At 45.3% G+C, this 21,709-nt stretch overlaps 1 protein-coding gene across 6 annotated transcripts in view; it reads right to left on the bottom strand.

Annotated features, from left to right (window-relative positions):
- The window catches only part of KLHL20 (kelch like family member 20), a 35,581-nt gene extending 14,186 nt beyond the window's left edge, over positions 1-21,395 (bottom strand). For 4 of the 6 annotated variants that reach the window (XM_054165027.1, XM_054165026.1, XM_054165022.1 and 1 more), the window contains exons 1-11: positions 21,336-21,395; positions 20,276-20,376; positions 19,096-19,156; positions 10,722-11,295; positions 6,331-6,489; positions 4,886-4,980; positions 3,477-3,592; positions 2,944-3,127; positions 1,654-1,797; positions 1,324-1,457; positions 485-693 (exon numbers count right to left, since the gene is read on the bottom strand). In XM_054165027.1, the coding sequence (XP_054021002.1) occupies positions 485-693; positions 1,324-1,457; positions 1,654-1,797; positions 2,944-3,127; positions 3,477-3,592; positions 4,886-4,980; positions 6,331-6,489; positions 10,722-11,295; positions 19,096-19,118 (1,638 nt within the window). In that variant the 5' untranslated portion in view covers positions 19,119-19,156; positions 20,276-20,376; positions 21,336-21,395. Of the gene's footprint in view, positions 1-484; positions 694-1,323; positions 1,458-1,653; positions 1,798-2,943; positions 3,128-3,476; positions 3,593-4,885; positions 4,981-6,330; positions 6,490-10,721; positions 11,296-19,095; positions 19,157-20,275; positions 20,457-21,335 lie in introns of those variants that run through there. The other 2 variants (XM_054165024.1, XM_054165023.1) reach the window with 2 other exon arrangements.
- Between the last annotated feature and the right edge of the window lie 314 nt (positions 21,396-21,709).

Here is a 21,709-nt window from a genome sequence, read left to right as displayed (position 1 = left end):
ATGCAAAGCCTTGGCTGGAAGTTTCTATCTAAAAGCTAACACTTGTCCAGTTTGCTCTTTCTTCTGGGAAAGTAGGTGGGTTCCTCTACTAATTCATCCAAAGAGACTCAGGTACTAATTTTGATGGTCTTCTCTAGCTGCATCTCACTACTAAGTGCAGCTACATCAAGTGAAAACCTAAAACACTCCCCTGTTTCAGGCCCAAATAGTTGACTCCATAAAAGGGACCAAAACTATTAAAGACCCTCAAATGACTCATTTCTCCATTCTCAGGTATGTCAAACAGCTGTCTGTGACATGGCATGACCACCACTTTATTCTCTAGCTTTGCCAAACAGCTTTGATATTTTGCAAACCTTGCCCCTCACAGAAGCAGCAAAGTTACAGAGGAAGCAAGAAAAAAACCTCACAAGATGACAGTCTCCCTTCTGCTCTCTCCACATGGTTATATATGGCATAGAGGAGCAAACCAAGCCAAACTCACTCCACTCCGGCGGGATGTCATGGCCACAACAGGAGACCACTGGTTGGTCCGAGGGTTGTATCTCTCAGCACTGCTGAGCTCTGTTGTATCATCTCTGCCTCCCACAGCATAGATCATGTCTTGGTACACAGCACAGCCCAGATGCTTCCTCCTCGTCCCCATGGGTGCAATCGTGTGCCAGCGGTTCTCCTGGGGGTTGTAGCGTTCCACTGCAGAGGAAAGGACACATCTTTGGACAAGAGGGCTGGCAGGCAGTGGAGGTGAGCACTTCTGAACCTGCATCCAAAGCACTGCTCAATCCTTAAAGATGCTACCATTTCCACACAAAAAAAATGTGAGGAACCAGTTTGTTACCTCTCACTCTGAAGCTTTTCTTCTCTAGAAGACTTGCTATTATCTCTCCTGCCTCCGTCCCTACACAATCAATCACATTCAGCACCTTCACTCAAGAGGGAGCTGGCAATGCTACAAACTGATCTGCATTACCATCTTGCAGTAGTTTTACCTTTGGCACCTTCCTTTCTACAGCAGAGAAGGGCTACTGCAGGGGGGGAAAAAAAAAAAAAAATGTGCTTGCAACTGTTATGCAAATAATCAAAATCCAGGATTCAGGACACTGGCAAATGCAGCATCAAGAATGAAAAACACCACCCCAACCAGGTCAAGAGGGGCTCAAGAGTCTGGAAAGTGAGTTACTGCATGGCAAAAAATCACATTTAAACAAGAAAAAACCATCACAAACCAATCACTAAGATATTCAGCAGCCAATCTGAGGACACTAAGGCCAAACAGGACCGTGACAAGTGCTGACTACCATTAAGGGACAGCAGAAGGCATACCAGTGTTGAGGGGAGACGTCCCATCAGAGCCGCCCACAGCGTAGAGGAAGCCCCCGAGCACGGCCACGGCAACTCCCAGCCGCCTGGTGCTCATGGAAGCCACTCGAGTCCATTTGTTTTCTTTGGGATCATACCTGGCAAAAAAGTGAAGGTCAAAGCTTACTGAAGTGTCAACACCTTTGCATTATTCTCTCCAAACAATAATCCCCTTAAGGTTTGTACAACACTTACCTCCTCCCCAGCTCATTTGCATCCGCTGCACCTTCTAAGAGAACCTTTCCTCCCTGCACCCCAAATTTTTTAATTTGTTTGTTTTTAATTAAAAAGTACCTTTCCACAATGTTGAGACAAGAGACACCATCCTGACCACCCACAGCATAGAGGTAGCCTCCAAGAACTGCTACTCCAACACTGGTCCTGCAGGTGCTGGTAGGGGCCACATCACTGCTCCACTGATTGGTCTTTGGATCATACCTAGAAAAACACAGCAAAGAAGACAAATTGCTTGTCTAGGTAGGCTTCAGACTCTCCCATGCTTGGGAGCTACTAAGGCAGCAAAACTTGCTTATCTTGAGCTTAAACAGCAACACAGCTATTTGTAAGTTGGATAAAACCCCTGAAGTGATACAACACATCCAATACACATTATTCCAGGGATGTTCAAACTGCAGCTTGAGATGATTCAAACTGATGATCAAAGGTTCAGGTTCATAAGAGGGCAGGTTACCAGGGACTGGCTGGTATGTGGCAGCTTACATCTATGCAAAGAGCAGTAGCCAGAGTTACTCTGCTGTGTGTGAACTCAGCCAGCACTGGGACCTGCAGTTCAAGACAAAAGATGAAGGAACCAGATGGACTTGGGAATCCAGAGACAAGGAAATACGGTGCATAGCAGAAAAGTGCAGGATACAGGAGGTGATAGGCCAGGGTCATGTTCTGGGAAGCTGGGAGCATGCAAGGAGATACTCTTGATGTCAGAGGGGAGGCTTGAAGGAGGAGGATATAGTTATATAGCTCACTGGATTTGTTACAGGGCCAAAATTTAGCTTGGACTGGTTGAGTCATGTGGTTTTTAAGCATGAGGGTTGCCATATGCAGCTCCCAGAAACAGGAAGCTTGGTAAAGCTTGTTTGAACTCTTTTACAGGTCTATAACTGACCTATTTTCCTTCTGCATAAGTGGCAAGGTTCCTTAATTTTCCAGTTACCACTCCACAATAAAATTCCAGGATCTCTCCCTCAACATGTAAGAAATGCTCACTGTAGCCTCACCTTCCTCTACGATGCTAAAAACAAACCAGCAACTGCAAAGAAGGTTAACCAGGATCATCACTCCTCGCATCAATTAGACCCAGACCCCTTCCTTGTACCAAAGGCTACATCTTGTCTCATTAAGCTGGGGATAACATAACAAAAGCATGAAGTCCTAGTTCAGCAGTAAACCACCACAATGCTGGGGGGTATGCAAGGGAGGGGGAAAATGTAAGCAACATGTAACATCAAGTCAGGTTTCTGCCATAACAAGAACGCAGCTAGCCAAATGAACTCATTTTTAAGAGGCTCCCCCCAGATTTAAACATTCAGAGTTAACATTCTGCACATCAGCCTTATGGAGACCTACCTCTCTACACTGTTAAGATAAGAGGAACCATCATGGCCTCCCACAGCATAGAGGAGATCATCCAGAACACTGACTCCAACGCCACAACGCCTTTTGCTCATGGAAGCCACCATCCGCCACTCGTTGGTCTGAGGGTCATAGCGCTCGACGCTGGAAATGGCATCTCCACTACACCAGCCCCCCACTGCAGGAACCAAACACAAGAAATAACGTCACAGCTACACACTCAGCTCACCTCTTCCATGTGAGTCTGGCACAAATAATCCCTTCAGACTTGGTCAGCCTTAACCCAGTAGCCCCATCTCTAAGTGACTCACTCTGAGGATTATAATTAAAAGTCAGAATGTGATTTGCAAGAGGATTAATCTAAATTTGGAAGTACTGTGGAGTTCACAGCACTGAAGAAATCACACAAGTAAGACATTCAAACCTCTGCATATTACTATGCTGTGAAGCCTGGCCTATCAGGAACACTACCACCAGAAAACCCAGAGTTGAGCCTCCTGACCTGAGCCAGCAGGAGCTCTACATACCTGCAAAGAGTACTTCTCCACAGCGGATGGGTTTACGTGGTCTCGTTCTTGGTCCTTGCATCAGTGGCCGCTCTTGGGGCAACAGCAGATAGTTTTTAGCTTCATCCACTAAATCCCTGTGCAAGACAGGAAAATATTAATTCCCACAGTTCACCTGATACCAGCCTCAGAAGGGGGGAAAAAAAAAATAAATCAAAACTGATGGCAAGAGCAGCCAGCACTAGTCATGCACTTCAGGTATTCACAAATAATTAAGTGCATGAATAGCTCTAGTTAAAAACTTAAGACTGTCACCTAAATACTTAGTTATTTATAAGTCACTTACACAGTGACAGCAGCAGACCAGGATCAATGTTTGGCCAGAGTTACTAACAGGTATTGCTTGCTCTAAAGACTGATAAAAACTATGACAAGAGTTTTGTCAGGCTTACCATGCAGAGAAGAAAAACACAGTTTGCCTCAAGCTAAAACTTAACAATCAGTTGTTTTATCTAGGACCTAAGCAGGAGTTGAAAAGCACACAAATACATAACACACACGACCAATAGATGGAGATAGTACCCTTCTGATGAGTATTTTCTCCATCAGCTCTGGCCAGATCACACTGTCCATCCATTCATGACTTGCCACCTGGACTAATCCTAACATTCCAAACCCCTGAATAAAACAAAAAAAGAATAAAGATCTCCTGCCCTCTACAAATGTGGAATTCCCCCAGTGTGAATCTCATTCAGGAAGAGAACAGTTCAGCCTAGCCCCTTAATTTTTTCCACACAAAGCACAAGAAAAATGTGGGGCTTTATAGATGATACAGAACTCAGAAGCAGGAAGGTGAGACTCATATTATAACAGGAGGAAATGAGAGTTTTCCTGCGCTACCATAGTGGTAGTTGATGAGACTCCAGGCAGCCTGATCTGGTTGGTGTTGTCCCTGCTCACTGCAGGTGGTTTGGACAAGATGACCTTTGAGAGTCCCTTCCAACCCAATGCAACCTATGAATCTGTGAAATAGAAGACTCTAATCCCAGAGTCCAATGACCAAAGCGCAGTCTTTTTGCACAGAAAAACCACTTTAAGCCCTAATGCCATTCAAGAGGTAAGCTGTAATGAAAGGCCATGACTAGGGAAACAAAACTAGGTGAGAGAATACACTGAAGGGGATTTTACCAGCAGTCAAATTGTGCACTCAAGGTTTGCTGTCTCACCAAGAACTTGAAAGAACAACCCCCCTCTGAGGGCACAGCACTATTATGCAAATAAAAACCCCACACTTTCTTGCATCTGTTCTCCTCCCAGTTGCAAGAGGACACAGAGGTACCACTAGTTTGCCACTGACAGATCATCAGGGTTTCAAAGAACAGATGCAAATACCACACAATCCAATTCTGTACATCAGGGAGGGGATTTACCGGCATTCCTCATCGCTCTTGATGAGCGGATCAGAGCCCACTGTTCCCACAAGAAACTTGGGACTAAGCAGCGGTAGACGGACATGCTGCAGGACCTGAAACACAGAACAGAACATACATGGTAAACCACACATAACCAACCAAGAAGCAAAAAGCCAGCTGGAAAACAGCAGCAGCTAAATTTTGACACCGAGTTAGTAATTCCTCTGGCAAACATGCAGAGTCACGTCATAGATTCACAGAATGGGTTGGGTTGGAAGGGACCTTAAAGATCATCTAGTTCCGACCCCCTGCCATGGGCAGAGACACCTTCCACTAGACCAGGTTGCTCAAGACCTCATCCAATATAGCCTTGAACACCTCCAGGGAGGGGGTACCCATGACTTCCCTGGCTATCCTTTTGCATTGTTTCGCCCCCCTCACTGTGAAGAGCTTCCACATCCGAACCCTGGCATTGTAGTTGAATGCAGCTCATCTTACACTGCTTTTTCAATACAGCCATTTAGAGATCCAGCAGAACTTCTGGTTTTGGAACAGGACAATCCACTGAATCTATTAACAGCTGAAAACAAAGTCACAATTGAAAATCTTTACAAAATTGTTAATACACCTGCCTGAAATACTTCCAGTTTAGCTGGAAGTTTTATCAGCCATTTAGCTCTCTTTAAAGAGAGTGGTAGTGAGCAGTAAATGAACAGTGAGAAATAATATGCCTTTCACAATGGTTTAGAATTGAGAGACACAAGCAAGTATAGGCAGAAGGACCTAAAAAGGCAAACAGCTATAAAAGCATTAAGAGCAACCTTGAAAACATCAAGTTTTTCTGGTTTGCTTTGTCTATTTAAAACAACTTTCAAAAGCCTCCTGCTAAATAAAGTTTGTATTTAATGTCCGTTTCCAAAGCAGAAACACTGAGGCAGGCAGACTCTCACTTCTTTTGATCAGAAAGCCAGAGACTTCAGAGGCTTTCCGGCTGACAGCTCTGTCAGAATGGGTACTTCTCTGTGAAATGGCTTGGCTTAGATGAAGCATCACATTTCAGCAAAACCATTCTGACAAGCTCCAGCCTAAGATTGTGAGGGCTGAGGCATAAATCAAACAGCAAAGCTTAAAGATACACTGCAAATGAAGACACCATGGTTTTTATACAGCACCCAAAGCAATGCAGGCAGGTTTGTCTGGACAGACTGCTGGAGTGATCTAGTTTGGCAAGTCCTACCTGGAAACAATTCAACAAAGTCCCTATTGAAGGTTCTAAACAGGGCACCTTCCAGCCTAGGTGAAGGGAAAAGTGCAAGCCACCTAACACAGGCAGAAGTCAGAGAGAATTACCGTGGCTTTGCATGCACTCAGAACCGTGCCACTCCTGTGGCACCACCGTATCAGCCCTCATTACTTCTCCTCTGGATAAAGCTGTCTCAAATGTTACTGTGGCTCAAGATTACCTGTGGCAGCTGAGGTCTTCTCTCCTGAATGCTGTATTTCACCCAGGCCATTACTGCATTGAACACCTGCTCTTCACTGCGCACATTTAACTCGTCACTGGATATAATGTCTATGAGCTGATTGGCAGGAAGCAGCATGAACTCCTCACTCTCCATTACCTGGTTAAATGGAAAGGAAAAAAGAAAGTAAGGACAGCAGCCAAAGCACCAGAGCCAGTCAGCACTCCAGCACAATTCAAAAGGGGATACAGTCCACTTGAATTAAGAGTCTGATCCAGTTAAGTGCCAAATACCCATCAGTTTTGACATCAACACATGAAGGGGTTGCTGCACAGAGCAGAATGTAGTCCCTAACAACACAACTGAAACACTTTTAGATGAAGGCACAAGCAAAAAGGAATTTTACACTACTTTCTTTTGTAGGACACTTAGAGTTAAACCACAACACCCTGATCAGGTCTCAAAATTAGGGAAAAAAAAAATCCCTTCTTTAAAAAAATCAGTCTCTTTGTTTGCCATGCCTAATATATAGAACAGAAATAAACATGTTGCACAGGTGATAAATACCTGACTGAAAAATGGCATCAGAATTAGAGAGGCTCTGTTTGCAAGAAATCCAAAACAGAGCACAAGAAGTCTCAGAAACAAGTTAGCAGAAGCATTGTAAAGAACATCAAGTCTTCCTAATGCCAGTTTGTGGCAGAACAGAAAATACTTCAGGAGAGGGAGATGGCCTCATTTGATCCTGCCTCTTTCACTCACTCTAAATATACACAGAGTACATACAAGTGCAGATGCACTTAAGAGGGAATCAGGCCTCCTAAGGCCCTTAAGGACAGATCTCTTGTGAAATTCAAGCCACTGACAATCTGCAAACACACTAATTCCTTTAGTACCCAAGATAGTGACCGAGTTTCTCGGGAGGCTTTAGCTGCCACAGGAAGGCTGCTCACACTACAGAATACATGTGAAGCAGCTTGTGACGGCCTTCAGAGGTTACAGAGCTCACACACAACCAGGCCTTCTGCACAGCTACCAGGTAGGTGGGAAAGATGCCAAGAACCAAAGAGAACCGCAGAAATAGTTTGATTGACAACCGCCAGCTTGGCTTCCCTACAAGCAGTTTGTTGCCTGAAATTTGAGAGGTTCAGTGACAGAAAATAACTGAATATTGGCTTGCCCTTATAATTTGTGACCACATTAAAATCCCATGACTATTTATGATTTGCAGCATAAAGAAAAATGCACTCTGATAGGATCACCTCTACAGTGGTCAGCTGTGCAGTCCTTTTAAGTACCTAAAGCAATTACTTAAGAGTATTAAATGAATATGCAAAAATTGCCAAATTACTGATAACAGGAAATATTGTTAGAAAAGAACACAACAGAATGAGATCAGTTACCAGACTCTGCTCTTCAATCCTGCGAGCTTTCAGAGGCAGAAAGGGCTACAACAAGGTTAGCTCGCACACTTCAGCCTTTGAGCAAGAACTGGGTTGGTCACTAAAGATCTTTATCAGCATTTTTCCATAGTCTCCCTCCCTTCTACAGAGCCTAGCTTATGGCTAAACTTTACCTGACAGTTTGCAAATGCAGCCTTGGACTCTGAAAACAGAGGCTCTGGAAATTTATACCCTAAGGAGGGTGGTCATCCAGACCTTCCCTTCTACCCTGGGGAAACCTGGCTGCATCCATGGGCTCACAAACCTCAGAGCACTGGAAGCACTTCTGCAAACCAAGTTATTACAACTATGCAACTTGTTCACTTACACAGTAAACCAACTATTTGAAATGCTTTGGCTTATTTTGACTTCACTATCAGGACACTAATAATTACCTGACTAATATTAATGACCTGTTTGACAGACCTACTAAACAAAACTTGGATGGGCTTCATTCCTCCACAGCATTCATGTGCACTATTGCTTTTACAAACAGACAGAGGGTCAGAGTATACAATATGGAGAGCAATTTCTGTCCATACAAAGGGTAAGCTGTTCATTCCTAAGTATATTTTTTTTCCCCTTCATACAGCTGTCAGAACACAAACAAAGAAACAGGAAAGCTGTTCCTGTACAGCAGAGATGTTAATAGAACCGTTTCACATTACATGCACAAGATTCACCAGGGGTTTTAGGCAACAAATTAAATTGAAGGGAATGGAAAACTTGGAAAAACACATTTTACCAAGTTAATGATGTAATGCAGCAAAACACATAAAAATTAATAGAACTAGAGGTTAGCACAGCAGAGGACATGGAACAGTTCAAACTGCATTCAAAGTGACTGCATGAGTTGGCTGGGTGCCTAATGCTTTATATTTCACATTGCCGTTCAGGAAATTCACATTTCACTTCACGAGCTTGGAAAGACAACGCAGAGGAATGCACATGTTTTTTTATCACCTCACAGCCTCCACAGTAGAGCATGATTAAGTAGCCAAGGCACTGGCCTCCATCAGGGATTACCAATCCACTCTCCAGATGGAAAACAATGACAGAACAGAATACAATCCCGACAAGCAGCACCACTAGATGGTCCGCAGAGTAACAGTGAAAACAAAAGCAGCGATCGTTAAGGATCAAGAGCTGCAAAACTCCTGGGGCACTGAAAGGGACAACAAAACCTGACCAGGCCAAAGAAATAATGTTCTAATCTAAGCAATTGCTTTCCAGAGGCCATAATTCGGTTAAGTCAATTATCATTTGCATCATCTTTAAATAGAAGGAGGCTTTCTTGAGTACAAAACTTTTGCCTTTGTGTGCTTTAACAGCAATGAGGAAAACCGGGAAGCTGTCTTCAGGAGACTGCAGAAGAAAAGAAATCCACAGCGAGCAGCTCTTAACAGCCAGCTCCACATATTAATGCTAAACCATTTAAAAATGAAATTGTTATGCTGTTAAAAAGTTATTTAGAGGTTTGCAAGCATGTCCTACTCATGTAATAACGAGAAAGAGCACAGATCTAACCATTAAAATGACCAAGCATTGAAAAGAAACGACCATCTGGTTACCATACTGCTCCTCCCCAAAAACATGCAGAAGAAATGCAGAGCAAACAAAGAGCACATGAAATGGCCAGCTAAGATACAAGGCTTCTGAGAAGACATCAAAACACAAGCTCTCAAGCAGCAGATTCTGTTTTCTACTCTTTATGGCTAGGAAAGATGTATTTAATTGCAAGTTCCAGAGTAAACTGATGCTGTGTCTACAGTTAAGATGCCAAACGTTGTCTTTAATATGTCCAACAGTCAAGCTGAATTGCGTTTGCTTCTGCTCTTATTTTCTTTGAATACTGCCTGACTAAAATTAATAGAATTCCTACCTGTTCCCTGCAGGGAAAAAAAAATGTCAGTAAGCTGCAATCAATCACAGCACTTATAAATACTGCTGTTCCTCTGGGGAAACTAAATTAGCATCAGGAGCCAATTCTGGAGTTACTCCCTGGAAAGGATCTACCTGGGAGGGGGGTGGAAAGAGGAGACTGCTCCACAGCAGGGCTACGTGTTCCAAGGGATGGAAGAGAGTGTTTCTGGAAGAGGAAGAGACATCTCTTTAGGAGGGGCACAGACTTTCACAGCAAGCGCACTCCTAAAGAGCAGCTGCTTCCAAAACACACACAAATTCTGGCCCTTCCCACAAGGGCTCAGGAAAAGACACCACTTAAGCACTGGCCTCCTTTCCGCACCTGGGTGTTAACAGTTAAGACCTATTCTTCTCAGACTATTGCTCTCAGAATCCTTAATTATTATGCTGATCCTTCCCTGAACCAGTTGCCAGCAATTTTTCTACCCCCCTCTCCCTGCCATCATCTAAGCAGAATTCACAAGAAAGGAAGAAAGACTTGAGTTTATAAAGGTCATCTACAAAATTATACATTTCAAACAACTGCTGCTGAATAATAGATGCAAATCCTAGTACTGCTACAGCAAGGGAGTTGAAGATACCACAGCAGCAGCTTTATGCTCCTCCAAACACTCATTCTTAATTCTCAATCCTTAAACTCAACATCAATGTTTTTGGTTCTACTGATGTATTGTCCTTATTTTAACACCTGCCTCCCCTCCAACCATGTAGAATCTACCACATTTCTGAAAGGGAAGTGGAATGCCACACCACCATGCAGTCAGGTCAGATTCAATGCCAAACTCCAACCACACCTGTGGCCTTGCTTCAAGGTAGCACTCACCACACGACTATGCTATGGAACATAATAACACAAACCAACAATACAACACAGTCCTACAAGGACCTCTTCCCTCCCCACCTGACAGCTGGCACCCATCACTGTTAGGCACACTTCAAATACAAAGGCAGGATTTGGAAAGAAGCTCAAAATGAGCGCTGCTCAAAGCACGTTTAGACCATGACTCTGGCACATTAGCTTCCTACCTCCTGGAAGTTATGCTGCGTGAACTTGTCAGCAATCCTCAGCAGTTCACGGCACGAGTGAGTGTCAGCAAAAGCTCGGATTCCCAGGCAATTGGAAGGGTCCAACTGTCTCTTAAGGAACTCACAGCAGGCCTCCTGGATCTCAGCCAGCTGGAGAAGGCAAGCAGCTGGCAACAAGGTCTGGACATTTCCCTCTTCCACAGTGATCTGAGAGGTGTAGGCAAAGTCAATCAGCAGTTCCATGGCCCTTTCGTCGATGTCTCTGATCACTACTTCTGTCTGCCGAGACTCTGCCAGCTCCCCTGTGAACATGGCTCGGAAGTAAGGGCTGCAGGCCGACAGAATCACCCTGTGGGCGTAGATCTTCTTGGCGCCCACTACCAGCACCACATCGCACAACTCCCGGTGCTTCCGCAGGAGATTGATGACCTCCAGAGTTTGTCGAGGGTGCTTGTCAGAGATGTAGGGCATGCGAGCAGGCTGCGGCACCCCTTCTGGCAGCTTGTTAGGATCTCCCAGTGTGCAGCGGCTGGTCACGTCCATTCCGGTCTCTCCTGGTCGAGTGCTGGTACACCTGCAGCGGAGGAAGCCATAGGATAGGATCATCATCAACTTATCTACCAGCAGCAGTCAGCCAGAGCTCTGGGGCTCGCACCGGTCACGAGCGTAAAACCAGCAGTGCCCGCAGCTCCGTGCTGGTAGGTGGAAACCAGTACAGGATCACATGCAAGAGGAATCTGCCTCAAACCAGTGTACTCAGAAGTAAACAAATGTTAACCTGCAGCAGGCTTGTATTTGTACCTATTTTTATATGCTTTCTGTGACACACCACTCTAATACCCAACTGCATATACACATTTATTAGCTGAACATCATAATAGCCTTGTGAGATCGAGAAGCATTATCCCCATTTCACAGAGAGTGACTCAAAAGCAGAGAAGTTGTGCTGACCTGCCCCTTGCCACTTGAGTTTTCTTTGATGAAGCTAGAGGTGGATTTATGCTGCACAGAATTCCAGCTTCTCTGTTCTTTTACCTACATTTCTGATAGGGTTGCTCATCACTGTGATATCTGAACACATGAAACTGTCACACAGAGCCCAGTAACTTCAAATAGCCTGCAGCATACCATGAGTATCTTTCAGGTTCACAAAATACACTTTTCAGCAGCACCTCCTCCGTTATTTGAATTATGGAGGCTTCTGACTCAATCTACCTTCCCTGACATGTTTCAGAAGAAGGTTAATCTTTCCCAAGAACAGCAGACTAAGAACTGCAGGGGACAGGTGGGGTTATCAGAGCAAATCAGGAACAAGTCAGAACAATCCAAGTATCCATGACTATCAGACTACTAAAAAAGGAAGAAAATAAGATTATAGATTTAGTGATGAGGAACAACCTGAGAATATATAAGACAAGTTTCTGGCACTGAGTAGGAAAAACATACTAACTTCCCAGCTCCACATGTAATGTTCTAGCTGTCTACTGTCTTGCTTTACAACCATCAGGTACCTTTCCTTGATCCCCCACATCCCTGAGCAGATGTCAGCTCTGTCACAGCTTAAGTGCAATATGCCTCTGCAGAGCTGCTGGACAAAGCCAACAGACAACACTTCACCCCATGTATGCTACTAACTGAGAACAGGAACACAGAATTGCCCCAAGCCCTCCTGCAGGGGCAAACCAAGATCTTGTACCTTACTACAGACACATCTGCCTACACCCCAAGCTTCAGGATCACATTATGACTGGAATTAGTGCTAAACAAGAATTGATCTTAACTCCTTTTTCAACAATCAGACCAAATAAGCAGATGAGAACATGCAAAACTGAGGCATCACTTTGCATGCCACCAGCATACATGGATTTCTGCCACATCTCATGTGCATGATTATTAGTAAAGAACTATCAGCACCAGAGACCTATCAACTACCATGAAAATAAAGAAAGCAGAGGAAACGATTGCCTCTTCCCAATTCAAAGGAAAACCATCTCTTGGAGCAATGAAAGTGTACTGAGCAAAATGTGTACCAATGGTTGCAAATTACCCAGGGAGTGCACTGGGTGCTGGAGATGCACTGAAAGACTCAACACAAAAATCACAGGATCATTTTGGTTAGCAAAAAAAAATTAAGACCATCAAGTCTAACCTTTCTCTAACTCTACCAAGTCTGGCGCTAAACCATGTCCATCAGCACCACATCGCTGCAGCTTTTAAACACCTCCTGGGATAAGAACTCAACCAGCTCCCTGGAGAGCCTGTTCCAGTGTTTGAGAATCCTTTCAGTGAAGATGTTTCTTCTGATATCCAACCTAAACCTCCCATGGTACAAATTGAGGCCATTTCTTCTCATCCTATCACTTGTTAGCTGGGAGAAGAGACCAGCTCCCACCTCACTACAAGCTCCTTTCAGGGCATTGTAAACACCCAGGTGGTCTCCCTCAGCTTCCTTTTCTCCAGACTAAACAACTCCAGTTCCTTCAGCTACTCCTCACTATACTTGTTCTGTAGACCCTTCACCAGCTTCATTGCCCTTCTCTGGACCCACTCCAACACCTCAATGTCTTTCTTGCAGCGAGAGGCCCAAAACTGAACCCAATACTCAAGGCCTCGCCAGTGCCGAGTACAGGGGCACAATCACCGCCCTGGTGGTGCTGGTCACACTGTTGCTGATAGAGGCCAGGATGCTGTTGGCCTTCTTGGCCAACTGGGCACACTTCTGGCTCACCTTCAGCCAGCTGTTGATCAACACTCTCAGGTCTCTCTCTTCTGGGCAGCTTTCCAGCCACTCTTTCCCAAGCCTGAAGTGTTCATGGGGTTGGTGTGACCCAAGTGCGGCACCTGACACTTGGTCTTGTTCAATCTCATACAACAGGCCTCAGCCCATTAATTTGATCTACTCAGGTCCCTTTGTAAAGCCTCCCTACTCTCAAACTTACTGAGGGTACACTCAATCCCCTTGTCCACATCACTGATAAAAACCCATTACCAGCTTCCCTGGTACACTAGCATTTGTGACCTGCCACTAACTCCTAATATGCACAAAATCAGGTAAAAATAAATCTAACTTTGTTATGCCACTGCTCGAAGTATTTTGCATCACATTTGAAGGGAAGAATTAAACAAGCCAAACCAAAACCAGCTCCCATCTTCTCTTCTCATTATTCTGTCAAATGCACTTTCTAACCACAGGGAAACCAGTCTCCTTGCAGCACTCGGAATCATTCACTTGCATCTTAGGCTGTTTTCCCATTCTTTCCACACCCTCTCCTTGATCATTATATTCAGATGTTTCAGACCATTACTTCTTCTTATCTTAGTTACACAGATCCAGCTGAGTCTCCCTTCTGGGTTCTGGCACTTGCTCCTGTTCAGCCTCTGCACCGTCAGTACCTTCTTTTTTCCATTTCTTATCCCTACTCCATCTTTCTTACATCCATCACCGTTCTCCTTTTCTGACACCTCTGACAAATCCTTCTGCAGTTACACTGCCTCTTGCTCTCCTCCACCCACTCTTGTCCCTCACAACCCAAATTCACCCTGTGGGGTTTGACAGCCATTTTCAAAGCTCTGCCAAGTTCCTCCTGAACAATGCTCCAAGTTCCTCCTGAGCTTATCTAGCTCCCCTCACAGAAGCATACACAAGCTGGGTTTAATGGTACCCCTACAAAAACCCCCAAAAACCTTGACTGAAGATTAATTTACCTAATTGGCTTACTTCCATAGTCCTTAGCAACTAAGGCCAGAGGGTAGGTAATTTAATCCCTCTACCAAGAGATGGAGAAAGGTGGTGACAAAAATCCCCCTGTAGAGTTTAGCTCTTTCTGAGCAAGCCAAATGGATTTTATTATGCATTAGGGATTTCAAGCTATGTCAAACCAACCTCAGGAATAAAAAAGGGAAAAATAAAAGCCCTATTAAGACACATGCTACTGTAATAACTTTGGACAGTTTGTCTTGACTGGGCTGTCAGTCAAAGCTTTTAAGCAGAGAAGTACTCCTCTTTATTTAAAGACAAACCCCACATTTTACATAACTACAGCTCACAAGGGATGGTCTAGGTCCAGGACAGGGCCTCCTTTTGGAAAGCAGAACCCCCCCCCCCCCATTACACCTATAGGCTTTCCTCAAAGAGAACCCACACTAAAAACAGACCTAAATCAGATCTCAGAGAGCTTTTTAGACTGGCACAGATTCCAAGTACAAAAACACTAGAGTAAGGAATACAGGGCACCTTGTCAATCCCACCAGCCACAGAGCGATGGGATTGACCATTTTATGCTACGTGATTAGGTTTAGGCAATAGTCCTCTTCCTTCCCACCCAGGACAGAACAGGAGTTTTCTGCCCAAAGGAGACTCTGTTGAACATGTCTTTAAAAGGAGACTGGTTAGTACAAACTGGAGGCATTCCTGCCTTGTTTGCATCAGCATACCGCCGAGTGCCTGCGTTGCATTGTCTCCTTCCTCCTGCAGAGAAAGTGCTGGTTAATGATTAAGGAGAACTGAATGAATGGGGAAAAGAGTGATAATCAAATTAGTACTCTTGATTCATCCATAACTTATCTTTGGGTAACCCAGGAGGTAGTGATCTATGGGCTCAGGAATTTCCCAAGTGGATTAAACCAGCTGCTTGATGCACCCTGGGTTGCTGCTATACACTGGCACAGAACGGTGAATAAAAAGGACACTGTCTGATGGCATGTGTCTCCACAAGGAGAATAGTTTAACTGCATTGTGTGTGCATCATGCATATATATGCATAAAGAACAAAATGATGAGTCAGTAGCTTAGAGGTGTGAAAGACAGAAGGCAGCACTTGATTCTCATATGGCAGGCTAGCTGCCTCCCCCCAAAGCTAAGAGCTGCTCCTGAATACTTGGGGTGATTAAGAAGGGTTGAGGATCAGAGAGGAAATGTGTATGCAAGGATAAAAGATTCACACTCAGCTATGCAGATATTCTGGGATTAGCTTCCATCAAAATGCAGGGCTGGGGAAATCAGCAAATACAATGGGATTAAGAAAGGGCTGACAAAGGATCAGTTTTTATAGCACACTGCTGAAAAGTACAAAGGGGAACACAGGCAGGCAGGCTGCAACACCAACAGTCAGCTAAATAAATAGGCTGCTCTGCCTCCATTTTAGTCAGCTATGCCAGTTCCCGAAACTTCATTCATTAACACAGGCATCTATGAGACACCCATCTTTAGATCTTGTAGCAGCTTCTTCCAACATCAAAATCTAACACTGTCATAGAGGCTCCACAGCTTTCAAGGCAGAGTGGTTTGCCTTTAAGATAATGTATGTTTTAACATGAGATTACATGCAAGCTTTAACACCATTCAACAGAACACAATAGGCTGGCCTAAGGACTATGAAACAGAACCAGACTGAGATTAAAACACCAACTGAAATCCAAAATCATATATGGATCTCACGGATTTCAGTAGCAAATGAAATATCAAACCAAAGAGGCAGAGATTTCTGTCAATGACTATCTTGGAATGTAACACAAAAAATATTTCCAATACTCCTCAAAAAAACTTTTGGAACAAGTATCTTGGCACCTTCAGCAACAGAAGTGACACCACAACACTGCCAACTAAGTGAATGGAAATGCTTTCTTGTAGCAACCAATGCTCTTGGAATTAGTTAGCTAAAAGTCTGATTATTAGTAAAAATACCACTGACACCTTTCCTTACCTAGACTGTAAAGCTTAGTTATGTCTTGTCATTGTGGTCAAGTTATTCAAACAAGCAGATAAATCCGACTGCAGTAACTCAAAAGAACAAGAAGAATCTGGTGTCTGGGTCACTATTCACACTGTTTAGTTTGACTTTCACTGACCAGTCAAGCCCAGAAAACTGTTTCATCAAGAATGAGGATATCCATGCTCTACAAGATGAGGTCATTACTGAAGTATTCCAAACCTTCCTAAGCCTTTTGCAGTTTGTTTAGGGCAAGAGCTATGTCCAGACAATTGGTTAACGTCGCACACGCATGCAAGTGGCCCAGGCACATCCCCTTCAGAATCCACTGCATCTCCTCCTCAGTGGGGTTCAGCTGCCTGCGCTTGAAGCCAGCTCTGATATGACACTGCTGTAACCTGGGATCAGGCTGCCAGGAAAAAGAGGTGGGTGAAAAAGAGCTGGGAGCACCTCCCTACCTTGCCTGGCAGCTGCTCTAGCCCTCATGCCTGGCCTGAAATATGTTAAAAGGCACTTCTGCACCTGACCTTGTATCCCACGGATACTGACCTTCTGAGTTGGCTTCCCGGCTTGACCCTAGCCCTTCATCACTACACACTTGCCTGATGAGTATCAGACTCCTGACTGACCCTGATCATCACATCTGCTCTGCTCTCCTTGCTCAGGTACTGTGGGACTCCAGGAAACTGGAAAGGTTCCCTCTGCCTCGCTTTTACCTTCAACAAAACAATGTTCTCTTGCTGCTCCCTGACAGTGAGAAAGAACAGGCTGACCCAAACAATCTGCATTTCTGAGTTAAATCCTGTTTGAACATCAATGACTTTTCTCTACTTCTCTACTATAATCTTGACAGAAATAGCAGCAATGCCTTTTCTGTTCAAACTGTACTTCCAAATCCTGAATGCTGCACACATTTGATACCAACTCACCATGTTTACTGGTTCAGTACAGACCAAGTCTCTCTCCTCTCTTCTCCCAATACCTAACAGAACGCTTATGGGTGGTGTTAGCCCTGAGGAAAAGGATAAAAGGGAGTGCCCTGCCATCTGCTTAGCTGGACTTCAGGAAGATCTGAGACTGAAATCCAATCAGGAACCTCTCATCATTCTCTGCTAAAACATGCAGTAGGAATAATGTTTAACAATCCACGCAGAAGCCCTTAAAACATGAAACCATATTCAAGAACTGAACTCCACAGCTCAAAACAGAGCCATGCTCATCAGGCTAGACTGCAGCAATACAGTACATCCAGGTGCAGACATCAGTTGAACAGTTAGTCCAGAAGTAAAGCCATGAAAATATGTCAGATACATTACCCATGCTCTATCACAGAATCACCAAGGTTGGAAGAGACCTCAAAGATCATCAAGTCCAACCTGTCACCACAGACCTCATGACTAAACCATGGCACCAAGTGCCATGTCCAATCCCCTCTTGAACACCTCCAGGGATGACGACTCCACCACCTCCCTGGGCAGCACATTCCAATGGCTAGCGACTCTCTCGGTGAAGAACTTTCTCCTCACCTCCAACCTAAACTTCCCCTGGTGCAGCTTGAGACTGTGTCCTCTTGTTCTGGTGCTGGTTGCCTGGGAGAAGAGACCAACCCCCTCCTGGCTACAACCAGAGAGGGAGGGAGGTACTGAAAGGTCTGCTCTGTACCCATTATCCAAATAAAGTTACAAAAGAATAAAAGCCTCAAGTGCCAGGATCAGCACCACAACAGAAAAATCTATACATCTTGAGGCCCGTGCTGTTGCCCACCAGCCTGAGTGGCAGACAGAACTTCAGTGACAGTGAGACCAAGGCCACAAGCCCACAAAAGAACTTCAGCACTTTCATTCTCTGCCTCAATGCAATACGCAGAGAGCAGCAGACAAATTTACAGCCTCAATTTTTCTATTAGGAACACCAAAAAATGGAAAACAAGAAGGGATGCCAAGCTAGTCACCACTTTCACATCATTCTGTAAAACCATTTTGGTAAGTGCGGTACATCATAAGAACTGCAAAAGCTGCTAAGTTTTGCCATGGGATTACCATCAGATAGTGAAAAGCAACCACAACTTGCAGACAATCCTGTTTGCTAACCTGTCAAAATGCTGAATTACTGGGACAATTTTTTCCTCCACATAATAGATGTTTCTGGCAGAACTACAGCAAGAACTCCCCTGAATTAAACTTCAGCTGCATTGTCAGCTCATTAGAGCTGAGACAGCTGGCACCCATAATTAGAAAAAGAAACCTCCTTTTCACCCAGGACCTCATTGCATCCACGGGACTAAACTCCTTTAGTTAAGGGAAAAAGAATGCCCCTTAGAAATTAAGCTTAAATTTATTCCCTGGCAGTTGGTTACACACAATTTGAATACCTAAGCAATTAAATAGTGGATTTTAAACATGCTAGTAAATGGGGGAAGCAGGGAGAGCGGATGGAGAATTTTAACTTCTCTTCTGTAGTCTTCCTAACAGCATATTCACGTAAAAACATCTGGTCTTGCAAATACTGAAAACTAAATCCATTTCAGTAATGGCTAAAGATTAATGCTTTACATTCTAATTCTCCTAGCCAGAAAAACAAACCCAACATTTTATGGTCTAGGCACTTATGAAACCATGGTTTATCACATTTGTAGCAGAGAAGGACTATTCTTTTCCGTATCTTACCTGCGCATTGGCTTTCCGTCCATGCACCGTGAAGAGAAACCTTCACCCTTTGATTCAAGACCTGATCCAGAAGAGAAAACAAAAAAAGAACACCCTGTGATATTCTGAACCGAGAGAACCTCTCTTCAGACCAGCTCTAGGACAACAGAACTGACCACATCTACATACTAATAGGCCTTCAGGCTCGAATGCAGCTATAAAATTCACAGCCTAGGTTAACAGAGTCTGGACTGCAAAGAACAAAACAGAAGAAAATATAATCATCATTAAAAGTCATTTCACCACAGCTGCATAATGGTTCTTCAGGTAAATGGAGCACATGCATCAAAAAGGCAGTAAACTGCCTCCCTCAATCCTTAAAATTGTTCTACCAAAGGAAAAATACCTCAAGTAATTCCCGCTCCTTTCTCTGAGCTGGCAGGCATCTCTCCCTCATACATTTACTAGAAGTTTAAGGCAGGCTGGCACCCAATAAACAGCACAGCACTGCTCAACAGCCACACTGCAGAACCAGGATTTGAGAGAAGATAAAATTTGTGTCTGGAAATTGAAGATAGCTGTGTGCCTCAGAGGTAAGAGGCATGCTAGTAATGGTACGACATCTGCAGAGATTAATGATGCTGCCCGATGCTCACGACAATTCCACTCCAAATACTCATTTTCTGAGACAAGTAACAGCTGAAAACTGCACAGGCCTTCAATATTCAACCTCGGACTTCTAACTCTAATGTAGAGTAAGCCTTTTTACAAGGGCATCACTCAATTCCTTTTTTTAAATGGCTGCTCAGTAAGGATATATTTCATTCAATCATTTAAAGCAGTAAGCCTAACTTTTGGTCATGCTTTAAAAGAACAGAAGGATGTTGTTTCCATATTGATAGGCACAGACTTCTTCCCATCCAGAAATGGGAGTGTGAACAGAGAAACCAGTGAAACCCTAGGAAAGGCACTGACAGAGTGAGACTGAGTAACTCTTAAAATAAACAGAAGGAGCATTTTAAATAGAAAAACTTGAATTTGGGAATTTTGGAAAACTGAGATTGCCAGACTGGAGCCTGGCATCCACTATTAACAAAGTATTTCTGGCACAAGTCAAGTTAAATTACAAACTGGTTGCAGCTTTATTTAGCAGCATGAAGAAGCACTTTATTTTATATGCAACATTCTCTAGGTACATTACCACGTAAACACAAAGGGAGCAGTTTGCCAGTTAATGAAGAATAAGCTCAGACTTGCTGTCTTCCACAACTGCAAATTACTCAGGTTCATACTTTCCTGCAACTGAAGAAAGCCAGTTCCTCCCGGTTAGGGCATTGCATACCAGTTTCAATCGGAGCTACCACTGCCCAGACTGTCCCAAATCACACTCGGCTATCTCCTGGCATCAGCATCGAGGGGGTTCCCGCAAAAGCCAGCTTCGCCGCATGCAGCCGCGGGGAACACCCGTTGCCCACCCTGGAAAGTAGCACCTCTACATCCGCCCGTGTGCAGCGTCCATGCAAAAGCCGTTCTGAGCATTCGGCACATGCTAGAAAACGTGGACGATGCTATTCTTGGAGCCTTGATTGCATCAGATATTATCCCCTTAAACCCACATTAAGTCACAGGGGGAGGGAAAACAAAAAAGAAAGAAAGAAACAAAATAAATTTAAAAAAAAAAAAAATAATGTTCCGAGTCCTCTATTTGGTGTTCTCCGCGGGGCAGCAACCGGGCAAAATAAGGGCTTTGCAAGCAAAACGTGGCCCTCGCTGCCGGGCACCGGCAGGTACAAGCAGGTTCTCCGAGGCGTGCGGCTGCACCCCTACGGACGAAGAGCTCTCCCGTCCTGTCCGCTCCGCCCCAAACACCCCATGCCGGCAGCCCGCGGAGCACAAGACACGGGAGGCAGGGGTAGGGGCACGGACCCCGGCCCACAGGAGCACACGGAGCCGAGCCAAACAGGGCGACACGCTCCCCCAGGCCACCGCCGCTTACCCGCCGGCCCCGGGACCGGAGTGCCAAGGCCGCGGTGGGCGCCGCGCCCCGGCGGCCGCCCGCGAAGGCACGACACATGCCGCTACCGGCCCTGTCCCGCCAGCACGGCAGCACCCGGGCAAGGCAGCGCGCCGACACCGCAGCAGATGGGGAGCAAAGGGGCACCTCCGCGAAGCGGTGAGGGGGCGGGCGGCTGACCCCAGCCCCGGGAAGCCGCCCCCTTGCCTGACGCCGCACTCCATCGCTCGCTCGCTCGCTCACTCACGCCGGGCGAGGGCTCCGTCACCGTCGCCAAGCCACCGTCCCGCAGCAGACCCAGCCGAACCCGGAGAAACCCAGCCCAGCCCGCCGGGCCCCTCCTCAGCGGCAGGAAGCACTCCGGCCCCGCTCAATATCCCCACCAACCACCGCCGCCGCCACCTACGGGAACGCGCCCGCCCCTTCCGCCCCCGCCCACCCCGCGCTGTGCCACTCTCCGGTGGTAACGGCCGCAGCCGACAGCTCCCGGCCCGCAGCTGCCCGGATACGGGCAGGGCCTGCCGTCGCCCCGGCCTGCTCCAAAAGACCGCCCGGATTCCGTAATGCCCATGGCAGCCTGGCACTCCGGCATGACCGTGGGCACGTTAGGCGGAAGGCACT

This window comes from Dryobates pubescens, chromosome 11 (assembly GCF_014839835.1).
Source record: "Dryobates pubescens isolate bDryPub1 chromosome 11, bDryPub1.pri, whole genome shotgun sequence".
NCBI lineage: Eukaryota > Metazoa > Chordata > Aves > Piciformes > Picidae > Dryobates > Dryobates pubescens.
Note: the sequence above shows the minus strand (reverse complement) of the source record. Positions and strands in the feature narration are given on the sequence as shown.